General features: G+C 28.6%; 2 protein-coding genes across 3 annotated transcripts; one reads left to right on the forward strand and one right to left on the reverse strand.

The window, feature by feature from the left end:
* Positions 1–1,079: 1,079 nt before the first annotated feature.
* LOC109801000 (two-component response regulator ARR16) lies at positions 1,080–2,537 on the reverse strand. Its single transcript, XM_020361957.3, has 5 exons — positions 2,264–2,537; positions 2,075–2,160; positions 1,909–1,989; positions 1,745–1,815; positions 1,080–1,629 (listed from the first exon to the last, which is right to left on the reverse strand). Exons 1-5 carry the CDS (start codon positions 2,520–2,522, stop codon positions 1,287–1,289), a joined length of 840 nt encoding a protein of 279 aa, XP_020217546.2. The 5' UTR covers positions 2,523–2,537; the 3' UTR covers positions 1,080–1,286.
* Positions 2,538–15,516: 12,979 nt separating this feature from the next.
* LOC109799814 (zinc ion binding protein) lies at positions 15,517–19,989 on the forward strand. Of its 2 annotated transcripts, none has more exons than XM_020360450.3 (11): positions 15,517–15,756; positions 15,848–15,961; positions 16,065–16,183; positions 16,399–16,445; positions 16,538–16,638; positions 17,035–17,122; positions 17,675–17,783; positions 17,876–18,047; positions 18,783–18,854; positions 19,008–19,121; positions 19,525–19,989. In XM_020360450.3, the coding sequence occupies exons 1-11, from the start codon at positions 15,655–15,657 to the stop codon at positions 19,615–19,617; spliced, it is 1,131 nt and encodes a 376-aa protein (XP_020216039.2). In that variant the 5' UTR covers positions 15,517–15,654; the 3' UTR covers positions 19,618–19,989. The 2 variants fall into 2 exon arrangements, with proteins under 2 accessions (XP_020216039.2, XP_082923681.1); XM_083067555.1 differs by having other exon boundaries at positions 15,616–15,756; positions 15,820–15,961.
* The last annotated feature ends 1,928 nt before the right edge of the window (positions 19,990–21,917 follow it).

The following is a 21,917-nucleotide window of genomic DNA, read 5'->3' on the forward strand; positions in this document are numbered from 1 at the left end:
TGCTTTGCAAAACGTGATTCTCCAGTTAGCAAGCCAGGGAAATCCAAGACAAACAGGCTATCAGTGGTTGAGATTGCTTCCAAAAGAGAAGGTGGTCAAGCAAGTAAAACTAACAACTGTGAATATGGGATGTCACATTAATTCAGAAACTGTTCTGTGCAATTGTTGAAATTTTCATTAGTTTTTTTAATTTTGTAAATTTATAGTTTAATTCAGAAATTGTTTAGAGTATATCTTGACGAGTAGATGACACATTGTATAAATATAAATTAGTCATTGAATTATGAATTTTAGGACATTAGATGAATCAGGTTTATAAACACACACATATACATATATATATATCAATTTAAGAATGTTTCACCTAAGATATTTTTATATATATATATAAATTTGGAGTATATTTTCTCATCATATATTTAAAAAAAAAAAAAAAAAGATTATCCTCAAATATGTTATATGGAATTAAATTTTTTTATTAAAAATTTCATATTGATTAATAAATAATTAAAATAAAATATTTGAAAATAATTCTTATAATTATTATCTTATAATATTGAGTTAGATTCAAAATACATATTTTATAATAATTTAAATTTACATGATCACCTAATGAAGTCTAACCAAAAGATATGAACCTGTGCTAGTCAAACGTTGTGTTCCGTCCAAAAGGTACGAGGAGTGAAAAAAAAAAAAAAAAAAAAGATGGGAAAAAGATGAAAAAAGGAAAAGTGTGAAACAGGGCACATGTGGATGAGTATGGTCCAGTATCAACAACCAAATATTCTGGTTCCTCTTCCACATGACAGAGGCAATGTTTTCTGATATGGCAGAAGGTTTATTGCACCCAAACCTCCTCCATTAGAGACAACCAGACAAGTACATCAGTTCCAAGACCCCACCCTTCTTCCCTCCCCAATTCACATCCCCATTCTTTACTCCACACAATATCTTGCAAAACTATATTCCACATCATTTCCACACCATATATTATTTTATTATTTCCTCATTTTCATCTCACCAAAAGCCCATAATCTTTTTCAATTCAATTTTTCGCTACCCTTTCTCCCAAAACAAAGAAAAACAACATTTTTTTTTGCCACATAATATACTTTAATAACTTTATAACCCACCTTCGTACAAACAAACAAAATAAATTAGGGGCAATATTGCAACAAAAACCGTTACAGACAACGGGTAATTGCGGTTCCAACCCCGAAAGAGGAAAAACAATAAATCTTAACAAAAAAAAAAAGAAATGCAGCTGTGGATGGCGTAACAGAGAGTCAATCGGTGGTGCTGCTGCTCATTTTGAGCCGTCTGATTGGAGACGCGAGTACGCTGGGCGAAGACGTGGGAGAAGATGACGGCGACGGCGACGGCGAAGAATCAGACGGTGATGATGAAAGCGTAGAAATGGACGGCGGTGATGATGACACGTCGGAGATTTCTTGCTCTTCCAGCTTTCTTTTGTTGTTGATCTCCACACCACCACCACTCCCCTCAACACTTGTTCTCTCTTGGCTTCGCTCTCTAACCTCTCTCGGTGTCATGTAACCCTTTAACCGTTTCACGTCGGATAACTTCACTGGCTTCACTATGAAATCCTCTGCACCTTCCTCTAAGCATCTACACGTTTTCAAACATTCCAAATTCTTTCAATTTTCTAATTTTAGTCTATAGTGTTAAAAAAACTAAAATGCAACCATGTATCTAGAGTTTCATAATGACAATACATTGATACCTGTCTATGCGCGGCAAAATGTTTTCAGAAGACATAATCACTACCGGGATTTCTCTGAACGTGGTTGATTCCTGCAACAAGTTAAATTTTCTTAAGTTTTCACTTAAAAATTATATCAATAACACGAAAAAATGAAGTTTTTTTTATTTGAATATTTAATTAACCTTGATTTTCTTTAACAACTCATAACCGGTCATTTCGGGCATGCAATAGTCTGTGATAATTAGATCCACCTTCAAACTCGGCTAAAGAGAGAAAAAAAAACAACAACAGAAAATTAAGGTCTGGAAAATAAAATTCCATGAAAATGAAATTTCTTATGATACATACGACAAAACTATCAGATTCAGAGGCCCTTCTCTGTTCGTCCAACCCCAGGAATTGCAGTGCTCTGATTCCACTATCCACAGCCGTAACTGCAAAATTTTCCCATCCAGACAAACAAACGAAAATCCTTAGCCAAACACTGATAAAAGAGTAAAAAATATAATAAAAAAAATGTGCCTTATGTTTAGTTACCTTTACAAGCTGAGATTTTGAGCAAGCGTTCAATGACCTTTCGATCAACGAGGCTGTCGTCGACGGCCAAAACGTGAACCTCGTGGGAATCCTCCGGCGAGACATCAAAGGAAACGACGCCGTTGGTGTCCATGGAGGCAAAAGAGCAAAGATCGATAATTGAAAGCGAAAGAGAAAGAGAAAGAGAAAGAGGAGAAAGAGGATTCCTTAACGTGGGTGGGCAAATCTTAAATACGGTGTCATATAAATCTAATACCATAATGTACAGTGAGTAGTAATGTAATGTGACATGTTATGTTGTTGTTCTATATCCACCTGTCACCGCTCTATTTTATTTTTATTTTTTTTATGATAATAGTAATAATAATAAAGTCTCTTTTGGAAAAATCAAATCTTCTCTTTTTATTTATGTTTTTTGGAAGATGGCGCTGAGATTCTGAAATCCACTTTCGTCTGTGATCTCAACACACATTTTTTGTGATTCCTACACTATGCTACTAAGTAAGGTATTAATGACACGTCACCAACCCCAACGAAATCTCGCGAGATTTTGGTCAATCTTCGGAACTTGTGAACGACGTCGCACAGTGATTGGCAGCGTTGACCGGAGTCAATGCCGCGCCGTCAAATTTACGAATCGTTTTCACGGCGTCGTTTTACTCCGTTTCTTCTTGGTCAAAGGCGAAGAGAACGGTGTAATGAATGGTACGAAGATTGTGTGTGTATCTTTCTTTTTCTGTGGGGTTGTGATGAATTAGAGAGTATTTATGCTAAGCTTGTTTGAAGCGATATGACACACGTGCTGCTGCCTCGTGTGGGTTATAAACATTTTTTCTTGTCGACGTCGATGTGCCATTTGTGGTAAAAGGTTGCTGTTTACAATGTACTAGTAGAAGATATGCTGATGTTGGAATTAACATCAAGGAAGTGAAATATCGTTGGGATTTGCATTCTATTTTGTTCCTATTGTTGTCTGTTACACTGAATTCTTTGAATTTTAATTTTAAGCCTGTGTTTATTGATGTTTATATTTTAAAGAGATTTCTTCGTGGAGAATGATTGAAGAAGATTAGTCAAGATCGGAAAAACAATGTTAGCTCAAAATTCTACTAAACAATTCTCTTTGATTTTAGGCGTTGACCATGATACATTTTATTTGATTAATAATGTATCATGAGTATATCTAATTATAACATTGATAGAGAGGTATTCTGATTTAGTATCACCACTTTTTAAGTTTTTATATTTTTTTTAACTAATTTATTTAATTATTTTATTCTTTTAAAATTAACTGAACAATTTTTTTTTCAGCAGTGCTTTTTTCTCGCTAATTTAAAATAATAGTAATATGGAAAATTAGTGACTTGTAGTGTGAAGGACGTGAAATAATTATTAATCTTCATAAACCGGAGAAAAATATTAAGGGTATTACTATTAAACTCTCTATAAAAGAAATGTTTTAATACTATAAGTGATATACAGCTTATGTGTATTTATGTGTCATTATTTAAAATTCACGTTAGTTTTAAGTTTTTATTTATTTAAAATTTACGTCAGTTATATTATAGAAGTTCACATTTTTTTTATTTTTTTTCGTATCTTTCTCGGTTCTTTCTTGCTTCTTGGTTTTTCTCTGTTTTTTTTCTTTATGTCTCTCATGCTGCCATGCTGGATTCAATTCCGGGAGTTTAAGGTTTTTATTTTCCAGGTTTCCCTCTATCTCTTATGGGTTTGATGAACTATTTTCTTATTTTTAACTTTTCTTTATGTAGTATTCATGGATGGTGTTTGATGTTGCTGTGAACGATTTTGCATGTATAAATCATTTTTTTATTTTTAATTATTTAAATTTTATTTATTTCATCATATTTGCACTTATTTTTTAGGATTTTTGTGATTTTGAGAATGGTGCATTATGGTTAATAAACTTACGATCTTCATGTAAGTGACCAACTTTTTTTCCTATTGTCTAAATCCCCTTCTTTGATCTGTTTCTGTCGACTACTCTCACATGTTTTTCTATTTTCTTTTACTTAATTGCAGTTTATTTCTGATTTTTGATGCATCATTTTTAATTGAATTTTCTGCAATTGATTCTGACCTGTCCCTAGATTCCTGTGAGTCTTGATATTGCTTGTGGGTAAAAAATGAAGATGCTTGTTTTGTGATGTTTTTTATTGTTCCCTATGTAGGGCTATGAAGTTGAGCAAGTGTTGGAGGTGTCCTTATTAGAGATATTGTCATCTTGTATATTCAAAATTCTATATAAAATTTAATAATTTTTTGTAAAAGTTACAAGTGTCCAGCTTAAGTACTATAGTGGTAGCAACTAAGAAAATGAATGGTGAATAAATTCAGTTTTATGCTTTTTTTTATGCTTCATACAAGATTTTTCAATTTTGGTATTGTGGTTTAACATTCATTGATTCTGTACTCATTTCTTAAATTCTTGGGGGTGATGAAATATTTTCATTTTGAAATACTCCTTCCTATTCATAAAATATATATATATATATATATATATATATATATATATATATATATTTTATATATATTTTAGTTTGCATAAAAATATTTGTTATTTTAAATGTATATGAGAGATGAGTAACAAGAAGTAAATCCTTTGTGCTATAATCATAAGAACTCTATCTGAGAATGGAAAGATCGATATTTAGGATAATGGCTATAAGTTCCATCAGGATCTTTTATGAGCTCAGCATGTATACCTAATCAGTTGAAAGATATAAGAATGCAATAATCAAAGATGCATATGTGAAGGAAAAACGATAGCATTTGTGTTAGTGTGCGAGAGAGAGACTTGAAAAAAAACTGCCATAATGAGTTTCATTTATGTGGCAACATAGTATATATCTACCATTTTCTACTACTGTTCCTTGATGAATATCAGCAATCATATCAACATTCGTTATTGTGCTAAGGCGGTGTGCTACAATGATAGTTGTTCAGTTTATCATAATTTTCTCTATTATTTCTTGCAACATCAAGTACCATCCATGAATACTACATAAAGAAAAGTTAAAAATAATAAAATGGCTCATCAAACCTATAAGAGATAGAGGAAAACCTGAAAAATAAAAACCGTGAACTCCCAAAATTGAATCCAGTGTGAGAGAGATAACATAAAAAAAGGGGAAAAACGAGGAAGCGAGAAAGATATGAAAAAAAATATAAAAAAATGTAAACTTCAGTTATAATATAACTGACAGATTTTAAATAAATAAAAACTTAAAATTAACGTGAATTTTAAATAATAACACATAAATACATATCAACAACACATCATCTACAATACCAAAACTCCTTAAAGTTTACACTTATGTATATTGTATATTCAAATTTTGAGATTTTAAGAACAATCTTCTAAAATCTCAAAGTGGCTATCTCTATACTGTATACTGAATCCAAACATTTATGAAGGTAATTCATGAGACATCAACATATATTATTGATATGTCTATGTCAAACTTGAATCGGGGTAAATGATATCTCTAAATTAAGATCATGAGTGACACTATTTGGTCAATAAAAAAGTGGTATGTCAAGAGAGAACTTTCACAAAAATATACAAAATAATCTTCTTGGATTATCCTAAAAAGGTACACTGGTCTTTTAATCTCGAGCACAAATACAAAAAGGTTGAGACAATTTTCTCAAAATATTTTTCAAGAAGGTACAACATAATCAAAATATGAACTATTTATTCTAAATTATATATACACTTTTATGCAAATTTGATGGATTAATTCTCTTTAATTCTTAAGAAAACTTATTGAAATTAATTGAATATTTTTTTAACCATTAAAAAAAAACAAAGTTAGATTGTCAATCAAACCAACCACAACTTAACTAGGTATATTTGCAATTGGATACCAACTTTTGTGTTACTTATTAGCATATAGTCAAGATTCTATACAATCTTGATCAATCATAGATTAAGGGATACCAATTTAGTAAAAAGTCTAGTCAACTTTTATGGACTTTGTATTTTTTTATAAATAAAAATTATAATAATGATAATTATTATTATCAAACGTGTAAATCAACTAGTGTTTTAGTGATGTTAAATTTAAAATTAAAATATATAGATATGAAAACTTTTTCCTTCGTAATAATCCCGTTAAATACATGTGATATAGAAGAAAAAAATAGTGATAAAAAGTAAATATTTATATAATTTTATATTTTTAATTTCAGTATTTTTTACTAACCTTTTTTTTTATACGAACATAGCCTTAAATTGCATGGTGTTGGACTTTTGGCAAAAAATAATTGAAAAGTGTTGAGATTGAGGATGAAATCAATCTGGCAAGGTGTGGATATTTTTTGATGTAGTTGTTTTCCCAAGATTGATTTTGTTCATAAATTAATATCTCGTAGTCAGATCAGAAACACTGCTGAGAATCCGCCATTCAAGGCCGATTGACGCGTAGATGAGAATGTCTCACTGTGTTCTGTGTGCTTCTGCTTCATACTTCATCCCTCAGGTGTCCCTACTCCTACCGTCATACTAGTCTACTCCAACATCTCTTAACTTTTCTTTCTTTTACCCTTTCATTCACCCTCTCGGTTATTACTTATTACTCAAACCTAATTCGCATTTTCCGGATTTTATTTTCATTTTGCCATATAAAAATTTCATCTTTTAGAAATTTAAAAACACAATAAAAATTTAATTTTTAATTACGCCACATTCATAAAATTCAATTTTTATATTTTGTTGTAAATGATCAAACCACAACTTAAAAATAGTATCATAATAATAAGTAAAATGAGGATTAATTTTTATTTTATAAAACTAATTAAATTTTTAATTCACTTTCTTAAAATAATATTAATGTTTATCTTATTAGTATTATTAATCTTATCAAATCACGTGCTAAATATTTTATATATTAGAAATAGAATAATCTTCAAACATAATTTATTTTATTAAAATTTTTGTATGATCTTACTATTGTGATAAATAATATGAAAAGATTCAAATTATTTACTTAATATGAATTTAAGAGACATCACTAAAAAAAAAGAAGAGAAAAAATTATTTTTTATAAGAGGAAATAATATTTTGAATTAGAAAGTTATATTACCTTTTATATAGCACTTAACTAAAAAGAATTTGTTTAAGGAAATTTTCATGATTTTAACAGTTTCTTATCCTTCTTTTTTTTCTTCTTCGTCTTTTTTAAGATAAGGCGAAATGAATTAATTATTTTTTCATTCTACCATATATATATATAATGAGAATTGAACTTAATATCAATAACTCTACGACGTTCATTATAATTAATTAATTTAATTAGTCTCTTTAATTTATTAAATAAAAATAAAATTACATATTCTTATTCATAAAATTCGTTTGTTTGATTATTTTCTTAAAAAATGCTTTAAAAATATTTTAACCAATTTGGATTAAAGTTTTTTTGGAAGAGCTAAAATAAAAAATACAATATTTTCAAAAATTATAATGAATAGTTTGTATAAAAACTATAAAAAAATAATACTTTTGTTTCCTTTAATGTAAATTTATTTTCTTAATTTTAAACTAATTAAATCTAATAATCAATGTTAGTTAGTATTGATAGTAACTTATGTTCTTGAATTAAAATATTTAGGATTCGAATTCTGTATGGAATAGACAGTGTTGTTGAAAAGAAAATATTTATATTGTATATGTTTACGTTTTTCAACAAAGATTGATGATTTTTTTTTAATAAATATTTTTCATTGATACCATGATAACTTAAAAAAAGAATCTTCTTCAAAGGAATAATAACATTTTTATATATATTTTTCTTTTTAATTTAAGCTTTGTTCAAATCATGAAACATCGGAGACAATTTCACTTCAATTTTAAACTTTTATTTATAAAGTAATTTTTATTTAATAAACAATTGAAATCTACGAATCAAGATTGAAACCAATCACCGAATTTACTAATAAATTAGCACCGACTGAAATCATGAGTTGGTTTATATGCCATTTTCTAGCATGACACTTGACATTTTTCCATTTTTTAATCATCAAAAAGGTCAAAATACATTTCGAAGGAGATAAAATTAAAAATTGAAGAAATCGGCCTTATTCTAAAGTATAAACCACTGGTGACTACAAATCTACAATCAATGAACTCAGCCCTATAGTTTCTTCAAACTTAGCCATCTAACTTAACACCCATTTTGTTTTTTAAACGAGACATAGAAATTATTTAGATACTAACTCAGTACACTGAACCAAGATCACTCCTATGATAATAGACATTATATATAAATACAAATATATTAGACAACCCTAACTTTGATTTCTTGGTACCCTCCAAATCCTAGCTACTTGGTTAATTAACCTTTCCAAACAAGATTTATCCACATATATAAGTCAAAAGAACTAACAATGATGAATAGTGTGATAGTGATCAACATTTATTTTAGATTTAGGTCTACTTTATTATTGGTCAAACAGAATCTCAGATTATGCTCCCCTCTTTTTATTTCCATCCATCCTTCCATAGTTGTGGGCCAGTGACTACACACAACAAAGTTGAATAGGTCAAGTTCATATACTTTTGTCCCTTGGAACTTAATTTTGTGAGAGGGGTTTTGCTGAATGCTAAGGTTGGGGTTAATAGGCTAATAGGTATCATATATAGCTCATTTGGATATTACTATATTATATTCATTCACTACATGGAAATGGAATGTATATTATGCCCGACCAACTGAACAAACTGTTTGGATTAGATCCGATCAATTTAATTCGAGGTTCAAATATTCAATAGAATCATGGACTATATAATAACAAATATTAGCTACCTTTTGTAAAGGGGGAAAAAAGGAACCCACCGAATAGTTGGTATTTTATTTGATCGCTTAAGATTTGGCATCTCTTTTTTTTCAATGTCCGTTGTGATTTTGGGGTATCTTTTTTATTTGCTTGTACTATAGCAATATCATAGGAACTTTGGATCTCACTTTACCAAACAGGTAATCAAAGCACAAAGCATTTTTCTTGGAACGTCAAGCAGAATAAGAAAGTTGGTAGCATCCTTCATCTTTTCAAACACTAAAGAGATAAAGGTGGAATTCATGGATATGCTATAATATTATAGGAATACCAATGTTTAATTAATTACTAGGATTGTGAATATAAATGGCCTTTCGAATTAGAATTAATGGTTAAAGTGTTGTGTTTAATAAAGTTATGATATGATGGCCAGGAACTTGTTGAAAGTTGAAATAAAGCAGATAAATGTGTACGTGATTTTTTTTTTTCCTTTTTCTTTTCTTTCTATCAAGCGAAAGAGTTGTGCCCTATTTAGGTTTTGGTTAAAGAGAAACCTTGAAGGAAAAATTTGAAACGTCAAAAAAATGCTTTGTTCATTTTAAGAATTATTCATCAAGTGTTTAGAAACATGTTTGCAACACAAAATGTGTGAAAATCCATAAGCTACAATTAGCCGTGAAAATCCAATAAAAATAAATTATTAAGTCTAACTATTCACGCGCATATTCATTATTTATGTATGTAGATTTATCTATTTAATCGATGATATCTCACCTATATGCACACACACACACAAAAAAACATTTATGAAAGTGTTGAAATTTGGAAGAGTCTTGGATGCAATGACAACAACGTAGAGATGTTTTATTGAAGTGAAGATCGAAGTTCTCTTTAGCGAAAATCTCTAGCTTTGTTCTTGGGAATGGTGGTTACGCTAATGACAATTTGAGAAGTAATTTTATATGTACCCAATCCCAAGTGGTTGTGGTTATAATGTGACATGGACTCGACTTCAGTGCAAGAATAAAAACAGTGGATTGGTAGTGACAACTTTGCCACCATGAAAATCCTCATACCTAAATCAGTATTCTTTTTTCCATTGCTTTGCCTCCAATGCCGACACAATAATCCAACATCTTATTCAAATAATTTTTAATTATTCAATCATTAAATTAGAAATTTAAAAGGTAAAGATTAAGTTTAATAGGTAAAGATTAAGTTTTTTTTATGTTGTAAAAATTAAAAATCACGTTATATTTTGTTGTCTAGATTAAAATTAGTATATAATATTTTTTTGAATATATGTTAATTTAAATTATTATAATGAAGTATTAAATAATTAATTTTCAAATTTTATACAAATTTGTGAACCTAATTTATTCATTAGTATTTAATAATTAAATCATTAAAATTAAATATAAACATGAATTATTAACTAAAATAATTATATTATGACTTGATTTTAATTAGAATAAATAGATTCATTCCCATAAATATAATTCTTTTTTATCAATCTATTATAGCTACGTTATTTCACAAAATGTTTTCATTCATTGATCCACTCACATTATCATTGATGGTAATTGATTGAACTAGGATAAAAAATCAACCGTATTATAAAAGCCTTCAAATTTATAAAGATATCATAGAGAAAATGATATGAAAAACCATATCTCAAATCCATTTCAAAATGCACTATTACGATATGTTCTGTTTGGATGATTTTAAAGAGAAAAAATGTAAGTGATAAAGAATTGGATGATTTTGAAGATAAAAAAAAAAGTAAGTGATAAAGAAGTGTTAAAAAGAATGTCATTTTTAATTATTTGGAAAAGAAGAAAAGTGAAAAGAGAATGAAGATAAGTGAGACCCAAAAAAATCTCACAACATTTTGATGAAATTTTGTGAAAAATTAAAGAAAATAAATTGTAATTTTTTTTAAAATAACATATTCATATTTCTATGTAAATATATCATTAAGATAAATATGTCTTTATAATACACACTTGCTTTTCTTTTTCATTCATTTCTTTTTCACTTTTCTTAGTCATAATAATTTTAAATTTATTTGTATTCTTATAATACATGTGTACTTTTCTTTCTCTTCTTAATATTTTTCATCTTGTGCTCTTGGTTTGACACTTGAGGCATGAGATCCACACCTATTGAGAAGGGGAAAAAAAACTCTAACTCTACTCTAATTTTTTAAAAGAGTTTGGTGTGAAAATCTTAAAATACATAATAGACATGTAAACTAACAACGTACATTCTTATTTCTATTAGTCAAAATAACCTTAAATTTATTATAACACACATTTACTTTTTATAACACATATTTACTTTTCTTTCTTTTCTTAATATCTTTCATCAAAATATTAGTCTTGAACTCTTGGTTTGACATTTGAGGCATGAGATTCGTGCCCATTGAGAAGGAAAAAAAAATACTCTAACTCTATGAACATAAATATAATCCATATAATTTTCCAAAGTTAATAATTAGAAATTAATCTATGTTGACAGGAGGTGACTTCTGCTAATCAAATATTATTTTAACACGGACAAAAATCAAACATGGGAATATCATACATTTAAAAAGTAATAATTAGAATAAAAATAATGAAAATAAAAAATGAACTTAAGAAAAGAGAGCGATTAAATTATTTAATAAATTTTGTTTTTTGAAATATGTATTTTAAAAATGAGCAAAATATGCGTATGAAAAGAAAGCAATTCTCTCTTCTTTTTCTTATACGCTTGTTTAAATACTTTTATTGATTAAAGAGAGAAATAAGAAAAATACAAATGATAAAAATATATATATAAAAAAGTGAAATGACAATAACTAATGAAGAGAGTATTTTATATCATTTTATACAAACTTACATAAAAGATATAATAAGAAATTTTTAATTTTATAAATTTTTAAAGATGTCAGTGATATTGAACCCCATGAAAATAACGAAAATTAAAATATCATATTAAAAACTACTATAACGTTATCAATTAAACATGTATTTATAAAAATTTTTCGTCTGATAAAGACAGGTAATAATCATACTCAAGTCAATTAATTTTTTTTATATTTTAATAATAATTTAAGATTCATAATGAATGACAAAAAATCTTTCTTCAAATACTTAATTATTTTTTAAACTCAGCTACATACTTAATATTTGAATTCCATATCATTTCATTAAGTTAAAAAACTCCAAACTCATTGATTAATGTGTTTGGTGATTATAACTATTTTATGATTAATTGTTATATTAGTTGCATATTATTAAAAATCAAATTGTTAATTATGCGTGAATGCGCAGGTAACCTGACTATAATTATTTTTAACAAATCAGAGAGAAATGATTCGTTTAAAAACTTAAGCAAAGTTTTAAAGTAAAACTAATTATTAAACTGGTAAATTAAGGTTTTTATTTATTGTTCGCTACAAGAAGATGATTATATATAATTAAATTGTAAACAAATAGATAATAAATTGTATAAAATTATGCATGTATGTTAGTATATTTTTACTTCAATTTTTCATCTCTTTTCAGTTTTTGGACAGGATATTATTATTTTCTCAAATTTTACGTGACTTTTATCTCGTTTTTTCGCAAAAATGCGAGGATGGCATCTCGGCTTCTCCCCCTTTTCTTCGCCATTCTTTCTTTGCAAATTACCGAAAATAAACACTCAATTTCTTCACCTTTCATTGCTCGTAAACAGTAAATCACCGAAAAACACATTTAAAAAAAAAAGTCTGACACTATATAGTAAATAAAATAAAATATCCGAACATGTAACATAGATAAAAGTTAAGAGTACATGTACTATCTGAAAAAGAAAACAAAAAAAAGTACGTTGTACTCGCAATTCCCGTGTGAAATAGTAGGCTTTTTTGGCCATTCTAAATTAAAAAATAAATATTAAAAATTAAAATTTAAAAATTATTTGTTAAAACAAATAATTTGTGTAACATCGGATTAAAGAAAATGTCTCTGGAGGTTGACTTCTTCTGAATATAGAATATTTGAACAAAAATATCTCTCCCTTAAACGTCTTTTATTCAAAGTTTTTAATTTTTTTGAATGCTTAAGTTGTAATTTAATTTAATTTTAAAAAATATATTTATATTTTTATATCATTAAATTTTAAATTTATAAATTTAAATATTAATTTTATTATATGTACATATTTGAGGTAATATTTATAATTTTTTTGTATTTAATATCAATGACATAAAAGAAATTATTTCTTTTTATCACTAATTCTTAGCGATTTCATTATTTATTTATTTTTTAATGGGTTGTTGTGAGTTACAACAATCCTAGTTTTATTTATTTTTTATTTCTTTATTGGGTCATTATGACCCATATTTTTTATTATTATTAAAAATAGAATAAAAAGTAAGATTAAATAATTTAAAAAAATTGGAACCTTTTTAGTTACAATTTTTAAAAATTTATACTAGTATATAAATGGACCCTTTTAATAATTACATTGGTCTCTACATTTGGTAGACCATTATACATTTTTATTATTATAATTTTTTTTATCAAACTCAAATCTTGAACTAAAGACTTTCAAGTTTAAGGACCAACTAAAATATCAGTTGGATCAACATATTTTTATTACTTAATTTTAATTTAATTTAATTTTTAATAAATATGATATGATCCATATTGATCTTATAAAAAAATAGAGATGATATGAGTCATAATGACCAAATAAAAAAGTAGAGATACTATGAATCATAATGACCGAATAAAAGAAGTTTGAAAAAATAGAGATGATACAGGACATAACAATCTAATAAAAAAATATTTTAGAATAATACATGGTTCGAATGGCATGTCACTACAATCAATGACAATATTGACAAAGTTGCTATTGGTTGTAGTAACTCCAATATGACTTAAATGACTCTACTAACTTACAAAAATATAATATAGATGTCACTTAAGTCGTTATGACACATAACCATACTATGTAAAATAATTTTAAAGGCATAAATAACTTTAAAACAACTTCACTTATATAACTAGTTTCAAAAACTACCCTAGAAAGGTTAAAACGCCTTTAGACAAAGTTAAAAAAAAAAAGTGTGTCAATTTTAGCTAAATTCTAATATGACTCACTTATCCTACGAATTAAATGAGTTTGAGCTTAAATGAGTTGAATTAGTCCATTTAACCCACTAAAATTAAAAAATAAAAGTATATATTTATGTTTTATATATTTATCATTTAAAATTTTGATTGATATTTTTCTTTTTATATTTAATTCGAGTGAATAATAAACTTAACTTTTTGACAAAAAATATTTTTATTTTATTTATTAAAAATATAAATGTGTACTATTTTTTAATTTAAAAAATTTAGCAAGCCAACCTATCAATCTGTATCGAGTCGAGTTAGGTTAAAATTTTTATAACTTACAAAAAAGTGAACTAAATTGAATTAGTCTATATTTATAACAACGATAATTGTTATTGACAAATCTTAAATGTCATCCAAAAATGTCTTTTGATAATGATAAAATTATTGTCCTATAATGTAACAAAAAGTTCTGCAAAGACATTTATTGTCCCTTCCATAACTTTTATTTTAACAACAAAAATTGTTGCTTTCATATCAATATTTTTTTTATATTATCATTAGTAATTTTTTGTAACTATTAAAATCGTTGTCATATTTCACATATCTTATTATTATCATTGTGAAAAACACGTTAACAAGATTAAATGAATGTTCAGAATTGAAAAATAGAACAATAATTATGAATTAATATAAAATTTTAACATAAAAATTGAAGCAAAATAAATGAGTCTTTTCTTGTACGTTTGTTAGGAACAAATGTTTGATAGAGTAACATTTGCTAAAGTTGAGGAATTAGAAACATGACCTAGAATTCAAAGAGGTGGGATTGTGATGGTTGATTGCTTTTTATATGAAATAAAATTTTAAACATAATATTAAATATTAAAAATATTTTTTTTTGTAATACATAATAGGTAAAAATTCAAATAATATATATAAATAATTAAAAATTGAATTTTATAAAAATATGCATTATTAATTCACATAAAAAAAATCAATTTAAAAATAAAATGGTTGTGATTCAAGGAGAAAATTTAATGTAAACAAGATTTCAAATTAACTTGAGAGATAATTCTTTTTAAATAAAAATAATAATAAACAATTTAAAATTTTTAGAAAAATATAAACTTTATTTTCATTGATGAAATTATTTATTTTAAAATATAATATAAAGTTATCTCCTTATTAAAAGTGAAAATTCTATTTCAGTACAAGTTTTGCTATGCATAAAAATGCTTTATCATAAAAAGGAAAAATCCACAAAGATATTTATTTATTTATTTATTTTTATAATCAAGAATTATTGGTCAAACTGAAGCAATCTGGCTATTATGAAGGTTTTTTCTTTCTTATCTTCTGTGCAACACTAAGATGAAGACTTTTTTTTGTTAGTTATAGAATATTAGAAATGAAAGTGAATGGGCCGTGGTGGGCTTGGGCCGAGCTACCGCGCATCACATAACAGTCTGTGGTGTGGTTGTCGGAGAAAGGAGCGAGATGGAGTGCGCGGCGAAGGGGAGCGGAAGACGGTGCGGCGGCGCCGCCACGAGACTCTGCGCGCGCTGCGAAGCCGTTGCTTATTGCTCTCTCTCTCACCAGGTATGCATCAACCTTTGCTCATGTATGGTATTAGGTTGTAATTTCTGTTACATATCCACACAGCTTCATCGCTTAGCGTCTTGTCCCTTAGATTGCACACTGGACTCGTCACAAACACGAGTGTGATAGGTTGCAACAACAGATGAAGAGCGTCGAAGTCCTCAATGATTTTCCCTTCTCTTTCTCTCAAGAAGCCACGTTTCAGGTGATCACTGATCTACTTCCGTCCTATTACTGCTTTTCTGCACAATAGAATTATTTGATTTTAATTTTTCATGGTTTAATCGATTTTCATGTAAATTTAACAGGTTTGTGCGAAGCAGGAAACTAGGTGTTCATTTTTGAGCATGAGAGGCCTTCATCAAGTGGGAATGTGGATGCATGAATGCCACTGTGGGGCATCATCTGCTTCATTTGATTGTTTAGGGTTTGCTCTTATTTCTTTCATATTCTGAAACTTCTGTTAATTAAATTTCAATTCATATCAGTTATGAGTTCTTGTTTGTGTTGAAGAATAATTAAGTGTTGAGCCATATATAATACATCTAAAGATTATTGTGCAGTTAAAAGTTACAACCTTTTTAGTTAGTTTATTAATTTAGAGCAAACTTCAGGTTTAGAGTTAGATATTTGTTTTTGCAGGTTAAACAATGGTTGGGATCTCCCGAGTGTTTTATGTCCATGTTGTGGTAACTTTATTTCCCAAGCTTCTGATTCTTCAACTTTCCGTTCCTATTTTTTTTTAAATATTTAGGATAAAATGCAACATATAAATGGTCAGGGCCTAACTCCCCGGTATCAGAGCAGTTGCATAGTTGGAGAGACTACTATAAGTGGAGATGCATCCCGCTAGACTCGCCTATTGCTTTGCTTCTTCAGTGGGTATGGTTGTGTAACTTTTTGTAACAATTAGCCCTATGAAATTCTATATTTTTTATTATCATTTCAAGTTTTCAGTGTATGTTAAATTTGTTATCTTGTTTTGCTTGTAAGCAACAATGATGATGTGTGCAGTTGGCTCTTTTATTTTGTTTGCTGCTAAAATACAATGAGGGTGTTGGCTTAGCATTTTTTTGAACCCTCAGACTTTACTAAATAAAATCTCCAAAAGTTTTTTCCCCCATTAGTCACCGTAATAAAAAAGAAACTGCCACTAAATTTACTGCCTTTGGCACAAATTATAAGCATATACACGATGTTACAGATGTTTTAATCATTACTGTTTTTTTTTCTTTAATTATATGATTTTTTAGAATTAAGTGATTGCCTCTATTTCAGCCACTTACAATATATCATGCTGCTCGACTTGTTGGAATTACAGACTTGAATCCTGAAATCAGTGATAAGTTGTGCATACATTACCTTGGTATATCATCACCTATAAATTTTCTCTAAGCATTTTAATTTCAAATTTGAACTATTTTTTATTAGCCCTGTTTTATGCTTAGGAATGTGACCTGTATTGTGTAATTAGTCTCTAAATTCTTTGATCATTTTATTCATATATGAACGTATCTGAGGCCTAGGGATATTTATATTCGGTCAAACTTTCAAAAAAACAGAAATACTTGAAGAAAAAGATGCTACCATGAAGTTTGTTACTTTCAAAGAAGCAACTCAAAGAAAAAGATGCAACCATGGAGGTTTTTTCATTGCTTCATTTTATTCCACCCCCCCCTCCAAAAAAAGGAAGGAAAAAAGTTTGCTTTACTGTAAGAAAATGACTCAAATTAGAAAACTTGGGTTGATTGGGGGCTTTACCTTGAAAATTGATTTGCTTTAAGTTGAGATGATTACACTTTCACTTGATTGATACCCATATACACATGATTTCTTGAAGTTAGAATTATCTTACTAGTTTGTAGGTAAGATTAATATTTAATTGGTAACTTTGTCTTCATGAAATTTTATATGGAAGGACCTGAAAAGGAGCTGCTACAACTTGCTGTGTTTGGAGAACTACTGGCACTCTTCCCTGGTGTACGGATTCATATAGAACTTGTTGGACCTGCAATTCCTCCTCAAAGGTCTGATACATTCGCATAAGTCATTGGATTATCATCTGATACTGGTCGTTACTTGGTCTAATTATTTGTCCTTCCTGCTTCCCAATAAACAGGGATGGTGAGAAGATTCACATTTCTAAGTATCCTTGTTGCAATGAAGACAAGTGTGAATGCAAAATAGCAAGTAAAAATACATTCTTAGGAACACAATCTGGTAGCACTTCGGCATTGACATTGCAGCTTTGGCAAGGATTCTATCATGACCGCTATAGAGATATTGTTAAGGTAACATTTTGCAACATCTGAAAGACATCATGATAAGATGGACCTAGGGAGGTCCAAAAGAGATAAAATTAAATGGTTGAAGGACTTTATAGGTTGGTCTTACAATATTAGGTTATATTTGTATTTTAGTTTTATGTTATTTTATATTTCCTAAAATAGGATGATGACACTTGTAGGATCATCCTTAGTACTATTAGGTTATAAATTTGTATTCCTTTGGCCGTTGGAGGCATCAATGAAAAATATGAATGTTATCTTCATCTTTTTTATAGCTTTCTTATAGCCTTTTAATGGTAAATTTTAGGAGTAGTGATAGTATAGCTATTGATTCTCTATGAATTGGGGCTTTCGTTGAGAGTTGGAATATGGAAAGAGCTATTTTTAGGCTGAATTAAGGTGCAAACTGAATATTGATGGGTGAGTGAAACCATCGATGAGAAAAGCTGTCATGGATGTAGGCCCTTAAAGGGGTAACAATGTTAGGAATCCCACATTAAGTAGAATATGAAATTCAATGTGGTATTTGAACCTTAAGGTTCTCCTACTTGATGGACTAGTCTTTTGAGTTGGACTTTCCTCATGTGCTTAAGTCCTAACAAATCAATGTACAGATTCTAATGTTGAGTACTCGTTCCTAGTACATTGATGTCATTTAATGTAATCTTGCTTGATTTAATTTTGCCTGTTTAATCCTCCAAAATCCAAAATTTACCTTAAATAATGTTATACTTACAGGATTCCTTTCCTCACCTAGTAATTGCTCCAAATGGTGGCATTGCTGTTTATTCCAGTTGGTTACCAAGTATTGTACGTCTCTCACCTTGTGCTTGTCCTATATTTAGGTGTTAGTTTAGTTTTTATACTGCTTTTTGACAAACAAAAAAAATGAGAACAGTAAGACTCGTTTACAGCACTTTTTTTTTCCCTTCTTATTTTCTTTGTTTCCTATCAAAATTTCAGGAGTTAATTGAAAAGATTGATGTCCCAGCTGTTTTTACTGATTATTGTGAGGAAGCTTGTCATCTTGCAGCAAGTTGCATCAAGACTGTATCTGGACGTCCTCTTAAATTGCCTGTAAGATTCTTATTTGTACTTAGCTGTCCTGTCTCGAAAAATAATTCTTTTGAAGTTAAAACAATCATTTAGTTCTCATAGTTATAGTTGACATTCATTTAAGAATCCGTTCCTGTATGAGATAAACTTGAATTTTAGTTTCTATTCTCCATTATTAGTACAAACTGGTTTCTGTTGCTACTGTATTTCTAAAGATGTAGTTCCTCTGTGCCCATGTTAGCAGGGACCAGTGTGTACTAATAAAGGTGTTTATAGGGATTAAAACAGAAGTTCGTTTTAATGCGAGGATTGGTTCGTAAATGTTACAAGTGTCATATATCGGGATCAAATGATTATTTTAATTTATTTATTTATTTTTTTATCTTCAACATAACCTTTTAAGTATCCGTTGCACTATATGTAGGTTCAGTTAAATCCATTCAGGCAGCCCATGGCTGTGGAAGACAGTGTTCTGTTGCTTCCCTGCTACTCAAATTGCTTTCTTTTTGGAATGTAAAGAGTTACTCAATATCTTGGATTCGGATTCCCTGACTTTAGGGCGCCAACATGGTGAGTTTAGTTCATTTGTGGTGGCAGGATATGTAAGTGGCTTGGGACTTGTATAAGTGGATATCAACTTAAATAAGTTGCCAGCAACTTAAGTCTAAAATGAACTAAAATCACTATGACTTTCTCTCAAAGTGACCTAACCTAATCCATTTATGAATTTCTTGGGCCCCTATATATCGGCCGGAGCAACGAAGATAATTGTATCAGAAGCAAATGATTGCTTTATCAAATACGAATGAAAGAAATGGTAGGCAAATAACAATTGCAAGCTTTGCAAATATTTCTCACAATCAATAGAGACCCTTGGTTGGGCCATTCAGTAGTCGCTTCAATCATTCTAAATATTTCACTTGGGTAATAATTCTCATGCGTCGGATATGGTAGTTTAATTGACAGTATACTACTTTTAGGTCTGTGACAAGGTCTTATCTAGATAGTAGATTTGATTTTAAGAATCAAAAGATCCTTCTTCTGTTGCCTCCTATATATACTATACTGAACAACAAAATTCTCAGCCAAAATTTGTGACAGACCTTTTTTTTAATATAATTTTTTTGTTGTTATTTACCCTCTTTGAACAGTGGATATAAGCTTCAAAATACCAAGAGTATTTAAATTTTTAGAAACGTTACTAATATATTTCTTTAATATATTTTTATTATTGGATGAAATTTTATGATGACTTCACTTGTAAAAGGTATTCAATGTTTGAAATGTGTTTTTTATTTAGTTATGGCAATGAACTGTGATGTGTTTGGTCTGTCCTTCCATGCTGGCCATGTGAAGTCATCATAACTGGGCTAATTTAATTGCTGTCAACATTTTTTTTAGTTCAGTCCAGTTTTCAATAGGTTAATCTGGTTGGTCCTTGGGCCCATGTTTTTCTTTTATTGGTGCGTTATAAACAATGTCTAAGTTCAAATATCTCTTATCGTAGTATTAACGATGAATAAAGTTTATAAATCGAACATATATGACTAATTGTAGTATTTTTTTAAAGAGTTATATCGTAGTTCATCAGTTTGCATATTAACATAAGATTGCATATAATATAATTTATCATATTCATTGTCATCTTCCTAAATGATTTATTATTATCTTTGATATAATTATTTTCATTTGGGTCGTCAATCAAACTCATTATATCATTTATTATGTCACAAGAGCTCATTATATCACGGGAAAAAAATGGGATTTTATCACACACAAAAGAGCACATTAGGTAACATATTAACATATAATTGCATCCAGTAAAATATTGGAGCTTATCAACTTCATTTTTAATTTTCTTCCTCGATCAAAATGATAGCATTTTGATGATTACTATTATCAACTTTGATTGTTATATCATTTGCATCATCAACAGAAATTGGTTACCTTCTCTGACCTTGCAAGAAGAAGAAAAAAAATGCATTTTCCTAATCTAAACCATCCAATTACCAATAAATAAATAAATAAATAGTAAAAATTACCCGTCCAACTTTATCATTTTAATATCCCATGCGTTGGTAACATTCAAAGCATTTCTTTAGATGTGGCAAAACAGGTGCTGGTTATGGGATACTTTAAGCATACTTGTTTCTTTAATGAAGCAAGATGACTCAAATGGGACGCTGACTGCTGGATACTTTTCAAATATAGCGCTATTTTTTATTTTTAATTAGCAATCTGCGTAGTTTAAATTTATAATCGCTATCTAAAGTTCATTTCGGCGAGACGCAAAATATAAAATTATAAGTTCTTCAAACTCATAAATGATTTGCGAAACTGGGCAGTCTAAGGAAGTTAAAGTACGTTAATAGAAGAATACGAAGTTTTGGTTTACATAGTTTTTTAATTATCTATAACAATAATAATAGAGATATCTCATTTTTGTGTTTGCATTTTTTTACCTTTTAATTTTTTTAACTAATTTGTTTAACTACCCTTTTTTTTATATTTTTTTTAATCTTTAACTAATTTGTTTAACTACACTTTTTCGAAGTTCACTGCACACTTTTTTAATTTTCTCATTTTTATTTTATTTTCTTATTTTTTTAATAGCGCTGGAGTGTCTTATTTTCATTAATTATATATAATCTATAACAAATCTATAATAATAATAAAGGTAATACACAATTTTTTTGTACATTTTTTTTGAACCATTTTACTCATTTATACCTCCTAACCCACTCACAGAGATTTGATTTTCTAAACTTTTCTCGCTTTATAAGCAATCATCCTTGTATTTTTAATAACCACCAACTA

The sequence above is a fragment of the Cajanus cajan genome, chromosome 11 (genome assembly GCF_000230855.2).
Source record: "Cajanus cajan strain Asha chromosome 11, NIPB_CcT2T_4, whole genome shotgun sequence".
Taxonomy (NCBI): Eukaryota; Viridiplantae; Streptophyta; class Magnoliopsida; order Fabales; family Fabaceae; genus Cajanus; species Cajanus cajan.

Bases quoted from the DNA above. Each gene is read 5' to 3' on its own strand.
- LOC109801000 (XM_020361957.3), bottom strand. From the start codon at position 2,522: ATGGTATTAGATTTATATGACACCGTATTTAAGATTTGCCCACCCACG. The intron at 1,816-1,908 runs GTTAATTAAATA...AACTTGTTGCAG, and splicing joins AGTTGTTAAAGAAAATCAAG to GAATCAACCACGTTCAGAGA. The intron at 1,630-1,744 runs GTATCAATGTAT...GAAAACGTGTAG, and splicing joins ATTTTGCCGCGCATAGACAG to ATGCTTAGAGGAAGGTGCAG.
- LOC109799814 (XM_020360450.3), top strand. From the start codon at position 15,655: ATGGAGTGCGCGGCGAAGGGGAGCGGAAGACGGTGCGGCGGCGCCGCC. The intron at 15,757-15,847 runs GTATGCATCAAC...CTTGTCCCTTAG, and splicing joins ATTGCTCTCTCTCTCACCAG to ATTGCACACTGGACTCGTCA. The intron at 17,123-17,674 runs GTATATCATCAC...TTTATATGGAAG, and splicing joins GTTGTGCATACATTACCTTG to GACCTGAAAAGGAGCTGCTA.